The sequence below is a fragment of the Panthera onca genome, chromosome A2 (assembly GCF_046562875.1).
Source record: "Panthera onca isolate mPanOnc1 chromosome A2, mPanOnc1 haplotype 2, whole genome shotgun sequence".
Classification (NCBI taxonomy): Eukaryota; Metazoa; Chordata; class Mammalia; order Carnivora; family Felidae; genus Panthera; species Panthera onca.
This window is the reverse complement of record NC_138340.1, coordinates 19,000,208-19,018,781: the sequence shown is the minus strand read 5'-3', so window position 1 is coordinate 19,018,781 and position 18,574 is coordinate 19,000,208. Positions and strand designations below refer to the sequence as shown.

Sequence of the window (18,574 nt, the reverse complement as noted above, 5' to 3'; positions counted from 1 at the left end):
ACAGATGAAATTTTCCAGCAGAGCAAAAAAACCATCTGCCTTACCAGGACCTGCAAAGTAATAAAGGCAGGAAGGAAAACTTCAGACTTTCCAGGGAGGGACTGAGTGTTCTCATTATTAGCTCAGAGTATTTCACATTAGATATCTTGTACTTGTAGGAGGGGGAAAGTGCTGAAAGGGTCATTAAGGGATTTTCCCCTAGTCACACAAGTAAAATAGCAACAGGGCAGGGAACAGATCCCAGCCTCCGGGCACAATTAGGCATTTTCACTTTAGCAGCACCTCAAGTTCTGAAATGTCCCCTAAAACTATGAAAGAAAAGACATCTGGGGAAGAACAAGAGGTTTTATTTTACCATTGCTCCAGTCCCCACTAGTCCTTGCTGCTACTGTTATGGAGAGGACATGCTGAGTCCATGAAAATCATGCACCCAGACAAAATAGAAAGCTGAGGTTTAGAGGAGCCCCAGACCTAGAGGGTGACAGAAGGTGCAGGGTAATGTGTGGTTTATGGCAACGCCCAAGGTTTGAAGCATTGTCCTGCAGGGCAGCAGAGCCATCATGGGACTGGCATTTGTTATTCCAAAAGACTAAGATTTATTTCTTGGTAATTCTATAAGCAAAAAGGTGACATATTGGTATATGTGCTGCCGAAGCGAGCACAAAAAGGTGACATATTGGAAAGGATTGTCCCAATATTCAAATATAAGTCAGTAAGTGGATTAAAACAGAGTTTGGAATGATAACCTTAAAATGTTTTACTAAGTAGCCACAATGGTTTGCTCTGTGAGTGTCGTAGGCACAAGGCTTAGCCAGAAGCACATGGATGTAATCACTTGCTTGGCTAAGTAGACGCAATACATTTGACCCCTGAACAGCCTAGGGGTTGGGGCACCAATTCCACTCCCACCCCCTACCTGTGGAGTTGAAAATCCACGTAAAACTTTGGATTCCCCAAAACTTAACTACTTAAAGGTGAGGACCATGAGAAGTCAGTCACTTTTTACTGTGATAAGCAATTTACCAGAGACTACTCACAAAGAGATGATTAGCATCGCATGGGGTTTTAAGCTCACCACAAAAGCAGCAGGAGTTGGCTAACTAATTATCACAGTAGAACAGTATGTTCTGTAGTAAATTGTATGCAGTTAAGATTTAATACTACATCTTTATTCTTGTTTACATTTCTGATTGCAAATGGCACCATGTACATACAGTCTAAGTATTTGTGTGGGAGGGAGTTAATAAATTTTGACTTTTTATAATTTGTATATTTTTTATGGTAATAAATGGCAAGATGGATTAGTATGTATATATATTTTATGCATTCATGACATACCTAACTTAATTTTTTTATACTTCTAGGCCACATGGTTCATTTGCAAGTTTTTTCGAATTGTCACAAATCCCCCCAAAATTTTCCAATATACTTATTGAAAAACGTCTGCATATAAATGGATTTGCATATAATAAAACACCCGTTGTTCAAGGGTCAGCTGTACTTCCTAATGACAGTGGTGGTGCTGTCTGGTGGAGCTGATGTTCTTGAAAGCAAGAGTGAGACTCCAGAAAAAACCCTGAGGTCACCCTACAGACTATTGAAGAGACTGGGTAGGTATGTTAGGAAACTTTAAATGTCTTCTATGAAGATCAATTCTATGGAGGACAGTTTCTAGTTAATGGGATATAGACAGGATACTTCTGCACCAATGAGAGAATATGACATCTTCTTGGCTTTAACTCTCTTTAAATTAAATTAAAAATTTTTTAAAGTAGACTCTACACGCAACGTGGGGCTTGAACTCACAACCCTGAGATCAAGAGTCGCATGTTCTACCAGCTGAGGCAGCAAGGCACCCCATGGCTTGAACTCTTACAAGTTCACACAATTTGTTCTCACAACTCATCACAACTAATGTGATGGGATTCATGACAGCCAAACTGTATAAATGATATTTATTCTAAGTGAGGGAGCCTGAACTCCTGAGGTAGTGAGGACTGAAAATACTGAGTGACCAGTGATGACCTGGAGAGATTCCTCTTACCTCTTCCGCTCTCCTTTCCAGAGGGAATAGATAGTGAAGGAATTGGACATTTTCTCACATTTCCTTAACCTAAAAGGGAGAAGTCTTCCCTTAAATTATATGCGAGGGTCTTAGCCCTGTGCAAAGCCATCTCCAGTAAAAGGCTACAGCTTTGTCACCATTTCAGTCATAGACCACTGTTGTGTTGGTAGGCTCCAGGTGACAGCCATCTGAGACCACAAGAGAAGCTCAGGGGCAGAGCTTTCCCAATTCCAGTGTAGGGCTGAGATGGAGACAGGATACTGCATTGGGGTGCTCCAAGCAGCAGAGAGAATCAAAGGAGTGATTTCAGACCTTTTCCTTCATCCTAAAACTATTGGGGAAATTAACCAGAAAAGCTATAAAGTGATTTCTCTTCAGAGAAAACATGAGCAGTATTTTTGTTAATCTCTGATTTTACTTCCTTAAACTGATCTTTAAAATTGTTTTGGGGTGCCTGGCTGGCTCAGTCGGTTGAGCCTCCAACTTCAGCTCAGGTCATGACTTCAGTTTGTGGGTTCGAGCCCCACATCAAGCTCTGTGCTGACAGCTCAGAGCCTGGAGCCTGCTTCGGATTGTGTCTCCCTCTTTCTCTGCTCCTCCCCCATTCATGCTCTGTCTCTGTCTCTCAAAAATAAATTTAAAGAAGTTAAAAAAAAAAAGAATAAAGTTGTTTGGGGGGGCACCTGGGTGCCTCAGTCGGTTAAGCAACTGACTCTTGATGTTGGCTCAGGTCATGATCTCACGGTTCCTGATTTCAAAGGTGTGGAGCCTACTTGGGATTCTGCCTCCCTCTCTCTCTGCCCCTCCCCAGCTTGCTCTCTCAAAATAAATAAAAATAAACTTTAAAAAAAATTGGAAAAGCTTTATGTTTTCCTGTCGTTTGTATTGTTTTGTGTCTAGGACATTACAAATGCCCATAGCAATCGTTCCTTGCCCTGGCACATCACCTGGGAAGCTTTTAAAAAGATACCAATGCCTGAGTCCCATCCCAATTCAATTAAATCGAATTCTCTAGGAGTAATCAAAATCTCTAAGCATTAGTGATTTTTTAAATTTCCCCAGGTCATTCTATGTGCAAAGCTGAGAACTGTTTTAGAGCCTCATACTGATAATATTAAAACGTGGCTAAAAGGACGTCTTCAGCAACAATTGGTGTGCCTACATCCTTTACAACCAGCGTAGCTAGAGTCACTAATGACATTTATCCAGTTCCCAAACTTGCACTGCCCTTCCACAATCAATAGAGGAAACAATCCCAAAGTGTCTTACTCTGCCTTGAAATAAACCTCTAGATGGCCAGGGCGGACGGGCCAGGGAGTCTGGGCCTACGGTCCACCCTGGCCTTTGGGCTCCGAGGAGGCATTTGGGCCAGGCCCGACGCTGGAGAAGGTGGTTCCGGATGAGACAAATCCTGCTCCGGGTGACGCCCCGCCCTCGACTTTGCCGGGACCGGGCGCCCAGCCCCGCCTCAGAGTGCCGCAGGCAGCGGTGAGCGCCGACTACATTTCCCACAATGCACCCCGGGGCGGGCAGGGCCAGAGGCAGAGCGGCTGGAGCCAGGCCTCCGCCACGAGAGGCCGGAGAGGGCTGTCTTCCTGGGTCGCCTGCTGGGCGAGGGGCGGTGGGAGGGGCGGTGGCCTGCGCTGTGGCCATGTCTGCGTCCGCAGGGGTCCGAGGGTCTGACCTGCGCCCTCCGGCCGGACTCGGCCGGACACGCGTGCCCTCCTGGGGGTCCGGCAGAGAGCAGTGACCGGCAGTCTCTGTGCGTCCTGGACCCCCCCCCCCCCCGGAGAAACAGGTGAGTACGACTGCCAACCCACGTGGCCAGGGGGTACCGAGAAACTGGAGAGCTGTCATCCTTGGAGCCAGGGGCTTGAAGACTGGGGGCCCCTGCCACCTACGCTTCACTTGCGATAGGAGGATTTAGTCTCTTTGGGGTGCCTTAGCCGGTTGTCCCCCAGCTGAAGAATACAAAAGGCGAAGACCAGAACCCTTCCTTTGGCTGGGAGAGCAAAGTCCTATAGGAGGCAGTGGCCTGGTAGGACCCGCCCCTCAAGGCACACATATTCCGCTCCCCCCTTCCCCCTCCCCCGGGCAGAATCCTTTCAAAGATCTGCAGAGGTGACTGTGGGGTGAGCAGGCAACTCCTGGAAGTGTCCTGGGGCTTTGGACTTTGCTCTCAAGGGTGCCCTGGCTCAGATAACCTGTCTGCCTGTACTGGCTGAGCCACCGTTTCTGGGTTCCAGTTTGCTGGGGGAGGGTGAGCAGCCTTTGTCAGAGAGGGGAGTGGCCACCAGCAGTGACAAGTACCAGGCGATGCTCACGGAGCAGGCATCCTGCTGAACCAGCTACAGCATAGCCTCACCAGGGCCCTGTCTGCCAGAGACCCATGCATTCTGGCACCACCCTCCCAGATAGCCCTCTCCAAAAGGGTCAGGGCAGGATGGAGCACTATCCAAGCAGGAAGAGGGAGCAAGAGTGGTAGGAGTCAGTAGGGAGGGGCTCTTAAAGGTTCTGCCTGCTCCAGGGTGGGCACCTGAGGGAGGGAAGCACACAAGAAGGGCTGATTGAGACAACCTGTTTGGAGACATTGCTTGTAGGCACAGCAGAGCACATCTAGGGAAAGTAGCATGCCCTGGGGGCTTCTAGAGAGGCTGCCTGAGAAGGGACCCTGAGGGCACATATGGGACTGGTTCCAAGAGACCTCTCTTGCTTAACTGCTTCAGGCCCAGCCTCCCAGGAGCTTCTGTCATGAAGGTTATGGCTCCAGTGGGGGCTGGGGTGGGGTTTGCTGCCTAGTTTCCAGAGTAAGTGTCTAGAGAACTGTTTGCTTCATCAGGACTTCTGGCTGGATCCCCCGATTGGCCTTGGAGATGTTGAGATGCTACATGATGTCAGGTAGCTGGGGAACTATTGTGAAGGAAGCGTCTACTAGCCCAGCCCCAGCCAGCTGACCCTGCCCTCATTCCATATAGTTACCATGCTGAGTACCACTCAGCCATACTGGGTTCAGTCACCTAAGTCCACAAGGGATCGGTGGGTAGTGGGCTCCCAGGACCTTGGGTAAGTTGCCGTAGACCATGTTTGGGTCTTTGACCAGAGGTACAAGGCCACAGAGCAGAGGCATGTGGCAGACCAAGGATCAACTTGGGAGAAACTTCCAGGAGCAGCAGAGAACCAATGGTCTGTTCCTGCAATGTCAGGCCCAACAAATAGCCAGTAAGCCTATAGGAACCCCCAGCCCAAGGCCCACAGACATCTCTTTGGCTGGACATCACAGGTGGGTCACTTCAGGCCAGAAGCTACCTGGCTTCATGAGGTCATAATCATGTTTGCTCAGGGTGAGCCAACTTTCAAAGGACTGATTTACATGGCAGAGACCACTTTTTGTGTGTAAGTGCAGCTACATATGGTTTGAATGCTAAGTAAAAATAATCATGATATATTAATGGCAGTAGCCATTAAGTGTGCAAGTGCTTACTGTGTGCCAGGGTAAACAAATTACATGAACATCTCATTTAATCCTTCCACAACCCAGTGAATTGGTATTATCATTATCCCCACTTTATAGATGAGAAAGCTAAGACTTATGGAACCAAACCAGGTCCATCCAGGTCCCTCTGATTCCAGGACCATTGTTCTTGAACACTTGACTACTACCAAAAACAAGTCTTCTCCACAGGCAGGGGTCTCCAGAGACTGCATTATAACTGGATATTCTTTGAGGATCTTTCACCTTTTCCCTTCCAAAGTTATTTATCTGGCAAATGTTGATTAAACTCCTCCTGCATGTGGAGCTGACATACTGAAATTTGAAATGCTTCATAGAAAAATGAAGCAGGGTAAGACAGGTAAGAATCAGGGATATTGTAGGAAGGCCTCTCTGATAGGTAACACTTGAGCAACAACCGGAAGGAAGTGAGAGAGTAGGTCATGTCAATATCTAGCCCCATCAGTGGAATAGGTGAATGAGGGACAAAGTGAAAAGCAGAGAGATGTGGTCTGTGCAGAAAGTTCAGCAAGGGCAAAATTCTGAAATGCAGAAGTACTTAGGATTCACATTTATATTATCCTAAAGGAAAGCCATGAGGTCAGTGTGTCTGGGCTGAGGTGAAGGGAGCAGGGGAAAGGGAAGGAGATCAAGTCAAAGAAATAAAAGGAAGCGGTAGAGTGGGGCTTTGTGTGCTGCTCTGAGGAAATTGGCTGTCTCACTGAATGAGTGAGAACCATTATAGAGTTTTGAGCAGGGGAATTACACGGCCTGACTTCCTTTTTCAAGAGGATCTCTTTGAGTCCTGTGGGAGGGATATATTGCGCAAGGACAAAGGTAGATGTGGGGAGACTGGTTAAAAGGCTGGTGCATCACTCCCCTAGAGAGGTAATGGTGGCCTGGACCAATGTGGTAGTGGTGGTGGTGGTGGTGATGAGCAGTGGTCAGATTCTGGAGATGGGCTTTTCCCATTTAACATTAGTAATCTGTTCCACAAAAGTTGGACATTATCTGGAATCACTAACTGAGTATCTGTTTCCCATTATTTCATATATCTTTTTATTATCTATCTATCTATCTATCTATTTATTTATTTATTTAATTTAGAGAGAGAGACAACATGAGTGGGGAAGGGGCAAAGAAAGAGAGAGAGAGAATTCTGCCAGCACAGACCCTGACATGGGGCTCAAACACACGAAACCATGAGATCATGCATGACCTGAGCTGAAACAAAGAGTCGGACATTAACTGACTAAGACACCCAGGTGCCCCTGTTTCCACTATTTAAAATTTTTTTAAATGTTTTTATTTTTGAGAGAGAGAGAGAGAGAGAGAGAGAGAGAGAGAGAGAGAGTGTGAGCAGGGGGAGGGGCAGAGAGAGAGAGGGAGACACAGAATCTGAAGCCAGCTCCAGGCTCCGAGTTGTCAGCACAGAGCCTGACGCAGGGCCCAAACCCACAAACCATGAGATCATGATCTAAGCTGAAGTCAGACACCCAACCAACTGAGCCACCCAGGCGCCTCCCCCCACCATTATTTTAAATGGGAAAAAGTATAATGCTTCCCTCATCGACCACAAACCCCCAATTTTCTAAAATGGTACTAAAACACAGGAAAATATATACCTAATACATGCCCAGTAGGTTATAGCGTTAGGATATAAAATGCTGAAAAACATACCCTCCTGACCACCAGAGTTTGCTGCTTTGATGCAGTATCATGGCCTCTTTCAGTACCTTCAACAGCCATGATGCAAGTAAGCCCGTTATGTTGCCACTTAGTGAGTGATGTTCTATCCAACTTGGAATGTAATTTGAGGACTTAAATGTACATCACTTGTTTAAAATATAGATCAAGTTTTGATGATGTAAATAGTATTTTTCTATATAAACATAGGCCAAAACAATACAAGTTTGTTGTATTATTTATTGCAGTGTAACAAATTACTCCAAAACTTGGCAGCTTAAAACAACAATAAATATTTATTATCTCATGCAGTTCCTTTGGTATTTGGGAGAAATCTGGGAGCAGTTTAGCTGGATGGTCCAGGCTCAGGTTCTCTTGTGAGGTTGAAGTCATCTGAAGGCTTGACGGGGGCTAGAAGATTGCTTACTCACATGACTGGCACATTTGGTACTGGCTATTTGCATGTCTCAAAGTTTGCTGAGGTTCTCTCTGTAGACAGCTGCTCGAGTGTCCTCACAACATGGCTGATGACTCCAACTAGGGTGATCCAAGACAGCAAGGCAGAAGCCACAGTATCTTTTAGCCTAGCCTCAGAAATCACACGTTGTCATTTTCACGTTATCCTATTGGTTACATAACTGCTCAGTGTGGGAGGGGAGTACACAAAGGCATATACACTGTAAGTTGAGGATCATTGGGGACTGGCTTGAAGGCTGGCTACCACAGTTGGGTATTAAAAACCAAGAGGAATTCTATAGGGAAAATATTAACTAGAGAGACATTTTGCTGGGTATTCAGAAGTACAGGTGACAGGATTTGCTAGTGGTTCGATATATGGGGTGTGAGGAAAAGAGATGACTCCAAGATTTGCTGAAAATCATTGTCTTTCACTGAGGTGGAGAAAACTCTGGGAGGAATACGTTTTTAAGAGGACAATCAGGAACTCAGTTTTGGACATATAACTTTGAGATACTGTAAGACATGAAGTAGACAGTTAAATGTGTGTGACTCTAGAAGTCAGAAGAGACATTGGGGCTAGAAATAAAAATTGGAATCACAATGTATCACTAATCACTAATGTATCAATGGAATTTAAAACCATGAGACTGGGGGTACCTGGGTGGCTTAGTCGGTTAAGCATCCAACTCTTGATATTGGCTCAAGTCGTAATCTCACAGTCATGAGTTTGAGCCCCACATTGGGCTCTGCACTGGTAGTGTGGAGCCTGCTTGGGATTCTCTCTCTCTCTGTCTCTCTGTCTCTCTGCATCTTCTCCCCTCTAAAAATAAACAAAAATTAAAAACAAAAACATGAGACTGAATGAGATCATCAGTGGTTTGAATGAAGACAGAAAAGAGATCCAAGGGCTGAAATCTGGGTCCCCTAACTGTAAGAGGAACTGCATAAAGGACTTAGCAGGCATGGTCTATGAGGTAGGAGGAGAACCAAGAAAAGAGAGTGGTGTACCAGAAGCCAAGAAGAAAAAGTGTTTTAAGAGAGGAAATCACCAAGTGTGTATCCATTACTGCTACTGAGTGAGGTGAGATGATCCCAAGGTCAACTAGCAACCTTGATGAGAGCAGTGTTGCTGGAATGATGGAGGTGCAAGTCTAGTTGGAGTGGCTTCAAGAATGAATGGGAAAGGGGCACCTTGCTGGCTCAGTCAGTAGAGCATGCACCTCTTGATTTTGGAATTGTGAGTTCGAGCTCTACATTGGGTGTAGAGCTTACCTAAAAATAAAATCTTAAAAAAAACCCAAGTGAGTGAAGTGGAGAGGCTGTGGCAGATGTATTTCTTGATTACCAGATACCCGTGAGCTCCCCACACTTCCCAGTCCCTCTGGCCATGTGACTACTTCTGGCCAATCTGGGCTTTGAAGTATTTAAGAGCTGGTACATGACCTTCCAGCCCTGTCTTCCACTGCCCAGTGATGTGGAAAAGGTATGTATTCCAGATGGCAGAGCTATGGGATGCTAGTAACCTGGATTCCTGAATCACTGCTTGGAAGGGAGCTGAATTACTACCAGATCCAAGGTAAATTTTGTGTAAGCAAAAAATAAGCCTTTATGTGTGAAGCCTCTACCATTTTGGCATTCATTTGTTACACAGCATAGCCTAGCCTACTAATTATATTCCAGGTATTATTTACTGTTTTGAGGTCTGTTTTATAAAGGGCAGCAAAAAAATGGGGTGGAACCTAGAGGGGAATGTAGAGTTAAGGGGAGGGGGGTTGTTTTAACTCTTTAATTGAAATAAAACAAACATGAAGTTCACAAATCATAAGTACAGCTCAGTGAATTATAACGAGTGAACACACCCAAAGTAAGGTGGTGTTTTTTTTAATTTTTTTTTTTAACATTTATTCATCTTTGAGAGAGAGAGACAGAGCGTGAGTGGGGGAGGAGCAGAGAGAGAGGGAGACACAGAATCCGAAGCAGGCTCCAGGCTCTGAGCTGTCAGCACAGAGCCTGATGTGGGACTCAAACTTACTGACTGTGAGATCAGGACCTGAGCCGAAGTCAGACGCTTAACCAACTGAGCCACCCAGGTGCCCCAGAAGGTGTTTTGAAAATGGAGGAAGCATCAGCATATTGGTGCTGGATGGGGGAGAAGGGGAAACCAATGATCTGGGAGAGAGAGGGACAGCTGCTGAAGCCATGTGCTTGTGCGGGTGAAAGGGACTGCAGTGGGGGCGTTTGCTCCCAGTGGAGCAAGGACAGCTCATCTTCAGTGAGAAGAAGGAAAGCAGAGCCTGGCAGGTGAGGCGAGGTGGTGGTGGGAATCTTGGAAGTTCTCTTTTGCTGACTTCTGTTTCCTCGGTGAGATCATGGATCATGCTGAGTGAGCGTGGGAGAAGGAAGTGATGGAAATTCGAGAAGAGAGGTGTGAACTTATTGACTAAGGGAGCAGGAAAGTGAGTCTCCATAGAAATATAGTAATTTGAAGCAATGGTTCTGGACCTACTTCCCAGAAAGAAACACATAGCAATCCAGGTCTCCGTCCAGGGAGCCAGGTCCAGAAGCCTTGGCCACAACCCTGGGACTGTCAGTAGCAGCTTTCTCTCTGCCTGGACACGACTCATCTCTCTGGAGTCACTCCATCTTCACATAGCAGTGCAGACCCCAATCTCACTTTTAGGTTAGCTTATGAAATAATGCTCTATGAGGTTCTCATGTGGCCTGTGTCTTCCTGCTGAAGACCTAGGCATGCCCTAGTTACTGTAGCACCCACTGCCCCAGCCTCTATGGTGTTACAGTGCTTGTTTTGGCCTGTCTGGGATTACTCCTCTTGGTCTCGGTCTCTGTCTCTGTCTCTGAGTGGACCTTTCTGAACAACCTAGCTGTTGAGGGCAAGTAGCCTTTTAGTTACTCTGGCCCTCTGTCAGACAAGGTGGCCCATGCCTTGGTCCTCTGGGCTCTGACTCATGCTAGGATCCATCACTCTTGACTGTCCTAATGGATGGGATTAGTGGCCTAGAAAATCCCCAGAGGTCGATGTTCTCCCAGATGATCTTTTTTTGGTCCTACTCTAAGTGGGGTGATGCTGTTGGCCAATGGTGCCCAAACTTCACTTGTTCTGTGATGCTCCAGGTTCAGTGCACGAGTGGCTACCAGGCTTCCCTGTCTGTTTTGCCCGTTGAACTTCTGCAAAAGATGCATTTGAAAAAGGATTCCATAGCTTAGAACAAAGATGACCAAAAAACAAAAACAAAAACAAAAAAAAGAGCTTGAAAGTCAGTTCTTTGGGTGCATACAGGAGCTGCCTGGTAGGAGCTCTGGTGGGATGAGGATAAGGAGTCTGAGAGGGTGTTCTTGGACATGGACAACCTGGGACCACACAAATGAGAGTGATGGGGATGCTCTCTCTTTGAGGTCACTCTTCATGAACACTTTTGAGCACCGACTTCATGCTAGGCTCGGGGAAGACTCATTTGCCCAAGGTTGTGGAGCTACTGAGAAACAAGGCCTCAGTTATTTCCTATGACTCTGTCCTAGAAGGGCAGGAACAGGGTCTGCTTTGCTCACACTAACACCAGTCCCTCCCAGGCCCCTGGCCTGCCCGCATGACCTCTTCATGAGTCTCTGACTAGTCTTTGCAGTCCTTCTCGCCTGTCTACCCAGATTTCTCTTCACGAAAGGATCAGTGCCTCAATGGAACCCCTCCCCTATGAATGTATTTTGCTTGCCAAATGAAGGCTCCTTCAGCCTGCCATTCAGGGGCCCTTAGGGGTGACTCCAGGTGAGCCATCCAACTTTGTTATCCTTGCCATCCACTCATCGCCACCTCCACCTGGCTCTGAGGCTACAGAAGGACTGAGAGATGAAACTGAGTCTGTCCTGGCATTCAGATGGGCACTGAGAACTGTTATGTCTATAGTTGTACAGCTGTATAGTTGTAAGGCAAGCCCTGGTGCCAAATTCAGAAAGTACAAAAGTGTACTCAGAAAAAAGCAAGCCTGAAGACAAGCTTGTTTGCTCTTTCTTTGCAAATGCCTAAGTATTCAGAAAGAACTATTGGTCAATTCAGTTTTGAATGAGGAAGTGTTTGTGGTAGGATGTGCAGTGAAAGATACCAGGATACAGAATTGTTTCAATTGCCAGCTCCCAAAGCTTCCACCCTGTTGTGACATTGGGCAGGCATTTACTCTCTCAGCCTCAGTCCCTTTATCTGTAGAGCCAGCCTGACACAGGAGCACCTGCCACAGAGTGTAGTGATCAGGCTTAGATAACTGTGTCCACTTATACTTCCTAGCACACTACCTTGGTGCTCAGTAAGTGTTAGCTGCTGTTATCAGTTTGTTAAAAAAAAAAAAAATTTCCATTTTATGTGCATTCAAAAAAAAACTGGAAAGAAATACACCAAAATGTGAACAGTGAAAGATCCTGAATGGTGGGGAAATGGTGACATTTCTTTCTTTATCCTTTTTTATTTTCCAAGTCTTCTACAATGAATAGGTACAATGAATTTTTCCTTTTCTACTTAGAAAAAGAACAACATACTTCATTTTTTACAGGGGAATACTCAGAACCCATTTCCCAGAGGTTTGAGCTAGCTGGGTCCTGGTGCTTTCCTGTACTAACCACTGTTACTGTACTAGCAGTGACCCCTGCCAACAGCACCTCCCTCCTTACCCTCGATGATGTCTTTGTTTGCCCACAGGAGAGTCCAAGGGATGGCTGCTGACATGCAGAGGAAGAGGAGCAGCGAATGCCCCAATGGCACCCTGGCTCCTTCTGATGGGCAGAGTATGGAGAGAGCTGAGAGCCCCACACCAGGACTGGCTCAGGGAATGGAGCCAGGTACGGGCAGGGTGTGCAGCTCCAGGCAGCTGACAGCGAGAGCAGCCTCCAGGGCAACTGGGATTCCCACCAAGTCTTTCACTCCCACTCATTCATGCACTCGTTCAGTCACTCGTGGGCTACTTGTTAGGTGCTGGGGATACCGCAGGGAACGGGCTCTGTCTGTGTCCAGCCTTCCTCTCCACTTCATGTTGGGCTACTCACCCCTGTGCTGTCTGGCTGCCAGCATGGGTTCTCCTCCCGTTCCCTGGGTCTACATTGCGCCTTCCTGACTCCTTTTCCCTCCCTCAGCTCTCAGCTTAAATGTCACCTCTGCACGAGTTAGGCCTGCCTGCTCTGACCATGCTCTGTACAGGACAATAGTTATTTTGTAATTTTATTTGTTTATGTATATATTGCCCATCTCTTGTCCACAAAATTGTGAGCTCTTTGAGCACAGAGTGGTTGTATCCCAAATGCCTAGTACGGTAGCAAACTCATCATAGAGACTCAAAATACATCTGTTGAATTATTCTGTAAAAAAAAAAAAAAAAAAAAAAAAAATCAGTAGAGAAAGACTGACATGGCCCCTGCCTTAGGGGAGCCATAAGCTAGTGGGGTCATTACAGTGGAGTGGGTTAGGAACTATGGCCTGAACTGGGTCAGGGAGACTTCTCACAGGGATAGAGAGTCACTGAACAAAGGTATTCCAGGCACAGGGCAAGGTGCTCGGCACACAGCAGTGAACAACCACCTTGCTGCCCCTCAGGAGGAACCCCACTGTAGTTGGGGAGGAGGATAATAACTGACAGGTGGCACAAGAGAAATCAAAGAGAGAGATATGATAGAGTGCCCAGGCTCAGAGGTCAGGTGAGGAGGTAACTTATGTCTTTGCTGAGAGCTGAAGTGTGACAAGGAGCTGGCCATGCGAGGAGGTGGGAGTGCGTTCCAGGCAGAGGGAACAGTAGGTACAGAGGCCCTGAGGTAGGTGAGGGCATGTTGAGGGTGTCCAAAGAGCAGGTGGATGAAGGTCAGTGTGACTGGAATGGGTAAGGGCTGTGAGATGAGATTGAGAGAAGCAAGTAGAAGCAAGTCATTCCCGCAGCCATGAGGGGTTTGGGTTTTATTCCCAGTGTGATGGGAGGAAACTGGTGGGCTGTAAGCCGCAGGGAGGCATAACTTGTAGCAGGCAGTAGCAGGAGGGAACAGTGGCTTGTCTCTGCAGTAAAGCTAGAGTGCCATATTACGCATCTTGCTGGTAAGGTGGTCTGCCAGTGGCTATTGCTCTAAGCACCAGTGCTTTTGGCTGGCAGGTGCTGGGCAGGAGGGTGCCATGTTCGTCCATGCCCGTTCCTATGAGGACCTGACTGAATCGGAGGATGGGGCAGCTTCTGGGGACAGCCCCAAGGAGGGTGTTGGGGGTCCTCCACCACTGCCTGCAGACATGCGACAGATCAGCCAGGACTTCAGCGAGCTGAGCACCCAACTGACGGGTGTGGCCCGAGACCTGCAGGAGGAGATGCTGCCAGGAAGCTCTGAGGACTGGCCAGAGCCTTCAGGGGCAGCTGGGCGGCCAGCCACAGAACCCCCCAGGGAGGGCACAGGCGAGGGGGATGAGGAGGAGGCTGCTGAGGCATGGCGACTGCACCAGAAGCACGTCTTTGTGCTGAGCGAGGCGGGGAAGCCTGTGTACTCCCGCTATGGGTCAGAGGAGGCACTTTCCAGCACCATGGGTGTCATGGTGGCCCTGGTGTCCTTCCTGGAGGCAGACAAGAACGCCATTCGTTCTATCCACGCAGGTGAGCCACCTGGAAAGGGGGGCAGGGAGGGCTCCCCTGACCAGGGTTAATTCATAGTCCCCGAGGGACTAGAGGGCTGGGATGTGCTGTGTGACCAAGGGCAGCCCCTCCACCTCACTGGGCTTCAATATTGTCATTTGAACACAGATAGCAACAATGACTGCCTTACAGGGTATTGTGAGGGCCAAAGGTGGCTCTGACATGGGCTTTGCCCTTGGAGAGAACTAGAAGTCCCAGGCCCTGAGCCCCACCCAGCTCTTGACATTTAACACAAGAATGTTTTTTTTTTTCAATTGCTCACTGCATTTTGGCTGGTGCCACTCTGTGAAGCAAGTGGCAGGGACAGCCTGGAATCCTCAGGGAAAGGGAACCGTGGGCTGCTGTTTTTATCTTCATCATCCTTAAGCCCCTACTGTGTGCAGAGATCTGAGGGAGGGTGGAGAGGATGTGGAAAGCGACAAGCTGTGTAGGAAGCTGGGGCTCCGAGGGAGCTGGGCAAGGCCAACCCCGGAGGGCTCCCCGGAGAAGCTGACATCCCCTCCCTCCACCTTCAGATGGCTACAAGGTAGTATTCGTGCGCCGGAGCCCACTGGTGTTGGTGGCAGTGGCGCGCACGCGGCAATCGGCGCAGGAACTGGCGCAGGAGCTGCTCTACATCTACTACCAGATCCTGAGCCTTCTTACCGGTGCCCAGCTGAGCCACATCTTCCAGCAGAAGCAGAACTACGACCTGCGGCGCCTGCTCTCGGGCTCGGAGCGCATCACCGACAACCTGCTGCAGCTCATGGCGCGAGACCCCAGCTTCCTCATGGGGGCAGCGCGCTGCTTGCCCCTGGCTGCGGCCGTGCGCGATGCGGTGAGTGCCAGCCTGCAGCAGGCGCGAGCGCGCAGCCTCGTCTTCTCCATCCTGCTGGCACGCAACCAGCTGGTGGCGCTCGTGCGCCGCAAGGACCAATTCCTGCACCCTATCGACCTGCACCTGCTCTTCAATCTCATAAGTTCCTCCTCATCCTTCCGTGAGGGAGAAGCCTGGACGCCTGTGTGCCTACCCAAATTTAATGCAGCCGGCTTCTTCCACGCACACATCTCTTACCTGGAGCCTGACACCGACCTCTGCTTGTTGCTCGTCTCCACCGACCGGGAGGACTTCTTTGCAGTCTCTGACTGCCGCCGCCGCTTTCAGGAGCGCCTGCGGAAGCGTGGAGCCCACCTGGCCCTGCGGGAGGCACTGCGCACGCCCTACTACAGTGTTGCCCAAGTGGGCATCCCGGACCTGCGCCACTTCCTCTATAAATCAAAGAGCTCGGGACTCTTCACCAGGTGAGGGAGGACCTTGGGAGCACAACTTGAGGGAGACAGGGGCGAGGGAGGGGAGGCGGTTGGCCCTCAGCCCTGATGCAGTCCTGGAGCTGATGACCCATCTGTGAATGGACTGACATGTTGGGTCTGTTTTACTCTGACATCAGGCACCCAGACTCCCTATCACTCCACCCCCTATGGGCATGTACCTCTCTACTTTGTTACCCACAAAGCCTTGAAATGCCCAGTACACCCAGGGAAGGAAGCTGGAACAGAGGCCTCCTGGATCTCCTGCCCTGGAGCAGGTCTGCCTTAGGGGTCATTTTGGTCCCATCTAGGATGCAGAATTCCTCCTCCAACAGAGGGGCTGTGGCCAGATGTGGCATTTTCTGTCTTCCCATTACCCCTTTTTGGGTTCCCAGATCACTTTTCCTCCACTTCAGACCTGTCACTTTGTTTCGGACACCTAAACTCAGATTGGCCTCTCCAAGGGAAGTCACCAAAGATGCCATGAACTTGGGGGAGGGGGGAAGAACAGGGCTCCATTCTGGGTGGGCCCAGCCCTGTCCTGGGGAGTCTTCTGTGGTAGGGAGGCCATGCCCTGTCCTGGGAGAACATTTGGAGGGTAAGACACATGTCAGAGTCTCCCTGGCTAGGAAGAGTTTTTTTTAGATCTCCAGAGAAGGCAATGAAAGTTATTTCTTTGCCAACCCACTCCCCCATCTCCAGCCCTGAAATTGAGGCCCCGTACACCAGTGAAGAGGAGCAGGAGCGGCTGCTGGGCCTCTACCAATACCTGCACAGCCGGGCCCACAATGCCTCCCGCCCACTCAAGACCATCTACTACACGGGCCCCAATGAGAACCTCCTGGCCTGGGTAAGGCAGCCCTGGGATGGGCTCAGCTTCATCGGGATCCCGGGCAGGGGCCACACGAGATGTCTAACCTCGATGACTACCCTGTGCCCCCTCCTCCAGGTGACAGGTGCCTTTGAGCTCTACATGTGCTACAGCCCCCTGGGGACCAAGGCATCTGCCGTCAGTGCCATCCATAAGCTGATGCGCTGGATCCGCAAAGAAGAAGATCGCCTCTTCATCCTCACACCCCTCACCTACTGATGGGAATGTGTGTGGGTTCAGCCCTCTTAGGCACACTGGGCAATGGAAGCTATGGGAGCCTCCACATGGGCTGGCCTCTCTTGCCCAGGCAGCAAGCAGGCAGGGACTGTGGGTTGGTGCGTGCATTAAAGTACTCTGGAGAAGACACTCATTGGGCCTTGTCACTGGTCCCTTCACTCATGCATTCTCACTCCTACAGATACTGGATCCTCCTCCTTAGTCCTTACCTGTGTTTCCCCATGTCCTGGAGCACAAGCACTCAGAATTGAACCTTGGGCTGGGTCTCTTCATTCAGCTAAAGTCTTGCCATACATAAAATGTTCTCTAGCATTCCACTGGCCTTGCCCCCCACAGCCCCACCCCACTACTCAGTCTGAGTCCCTGGTGCCTCCTAGAAGGGCACAGCCCCTCTCTCTCACTCCTAGGAGGGGCCCCCAGCTTTGTGCCCCAAAGGACCACTCATACACCCTGGGAGCTGTGGCTCTGCTTGAAGGGCTGCTGTAGCTCAGCAGTGACAAGGCTGAGTAAGAGAAGGACAGCCAACTAGGGAGAGTCTGAGGCTTGGTACAGGTGGGTAAGATCCCTTGGTGAGGTGGTCTGGTTTTCAGCACAGAAAAATTCAGAGACCAGCCTCAGTGTATGTAGCCCTAGACCTCTGGGGAAATTGTCCCAGCTTGGTCTTCCTCATGAAGGGCTATCCACCTCAGCATCTGTGCTTTTGGCCAGTGCATTCCTCAGAACGTCCCCAGGAGTGAGCTGGAGGGCCTGCAGGAAGAGCCAGCTGACTTCTGGGGCAGGGGTGGACCTGCCCTAGGAAGGGCAGATGCTGCTAGGCACACCGGGCCCTCTTCTGCCACCCTGGCATTTTCCAGCCCACAGGGGTCACTGTGGACATCTCAGGAAGCTCAGCAGTGAAGGCCCAGACCCCTCCACTCTGTCCTGAGACCCTCTTTGGACAGAGCCCAAGGCACAGTACAGAAAGCCTCTATCTTGCTGCTGGGGGGCTTTCCCAGTTCTGCCACAGCTTAACCATCTCATTGGCTAGGAGAGCAAAAGACCTAGGAAATGTTTATGGGAGAAAAGTGTCCACTGAATGTGGTCTTCAGACTGTAGAGTAAATCACCCTTATGCAGTCTCTGAGAGCTGGGCTAAGATACTCTGCCACTAAAACCAACCCATGTTGGAAAATATATTTGGTGGGTAGCATAGGGTACACTGGAATGGTTCTACTTACTGTCCCAGGAAATGGGATAGCCCCTGCCCTTGGCCCTATCCTGGATCATATTAGGATGGATATGACAGCAAACCACCTGCCTAGACCCCAAGGAGCGTGGGGAACAGCCACAGGCTTGGCGGTGCTGCTCGCCCTGCACATGTGCCCTGGGTCTCTTTTCTGCCTGTTCCTGCTGCTGTTTCTCCCCTTGATCCTGGCCAGTGCACCAAATCACTGCCTCTGGGGCCAGGGTGATGCCAGGCCAGCAGTCCATGGCTGCTATTGGCATTCCTCTGGTCAGTGGTCGGCCCCTAGATACTCCTGTTGGCTACTGTGATTCTTGTAGGACTCTCAGCACCTCTGCAGTTTAGCACCTATTCTGGGTAGGTGTGAAAATGGGTGGTCACAATTAGGTGAGTGTGTGTACCTAGGACAGTAGGCACCTGGAGTGTGGGCTTATCTGTCTGGGGATCAAGGAAGGAATAACAGGCCAAACAGGGAAGGTGTTCCTAGTGGAGGAACCAGCATGTGCAAAGCAAAGGACCTGGTAAACAGCATGGTATTACTGGTTTAAGTGAAGCTGGAGGAGGTTTCAAGGCCTAGGTTTCTTGAACTCCAGGTAAAC

General features: G+C 49.3%; 1 protein-coding gene across 3 annotated transcripts; it reads left to right on the top strand.

Annotated features, from left to right (window-relative positions):
* The first annotated feature begins 3,570 nt into the window (after positions 1 to 3,570).
* MON1A (MON1 vesicular trafficking associated A) lies at positions 3,571 to 16,883 on the top strand. 3 transcript variants are annotated; one of them, XM_060631073.3, is made up of 6 exons: positions 3,571 to 3,863; positions 12,403 to 12,542; positions 13,835 to 14,320; positions 14,875 to 15,640; positions 16,349 to 16,496; positions 16,596 to 16,883. In XM_060631073.3, the coding sequence occupies exons 2-6, from the start codon at positions 12,416 to 12,418 to the stop codon at positions 16,734 to 16,736; spliced, it is 1,668 nt and encodes a 555-aa protein (XP_060487056.1). In that variant the 5' UTR covers positions 3,571 to 3,863; positions 12,403 to 12,415; the 3' UTR covers positions 16,737 to 16,883. The 3 variants fall into 3 exon arrangements, with proteins under 3 accessions (XP_060487056.1, XP_060487057.1, XP_060487055.2); XM_060631072.2 differs by lacking the exon at positions 3,571 to 3,863 and adding an exon at positions 5,166 to 5,345; XM_060631074.3 differs by lacking the exons at positions 3,571 to 3,863; positions 13,835 to 14,320 and adding an exon at positions 5,028 to 5,345.
* The last annotated feature ends 1,691 nt before the right edge of the window (positions 16,884 to 18,574 follow it).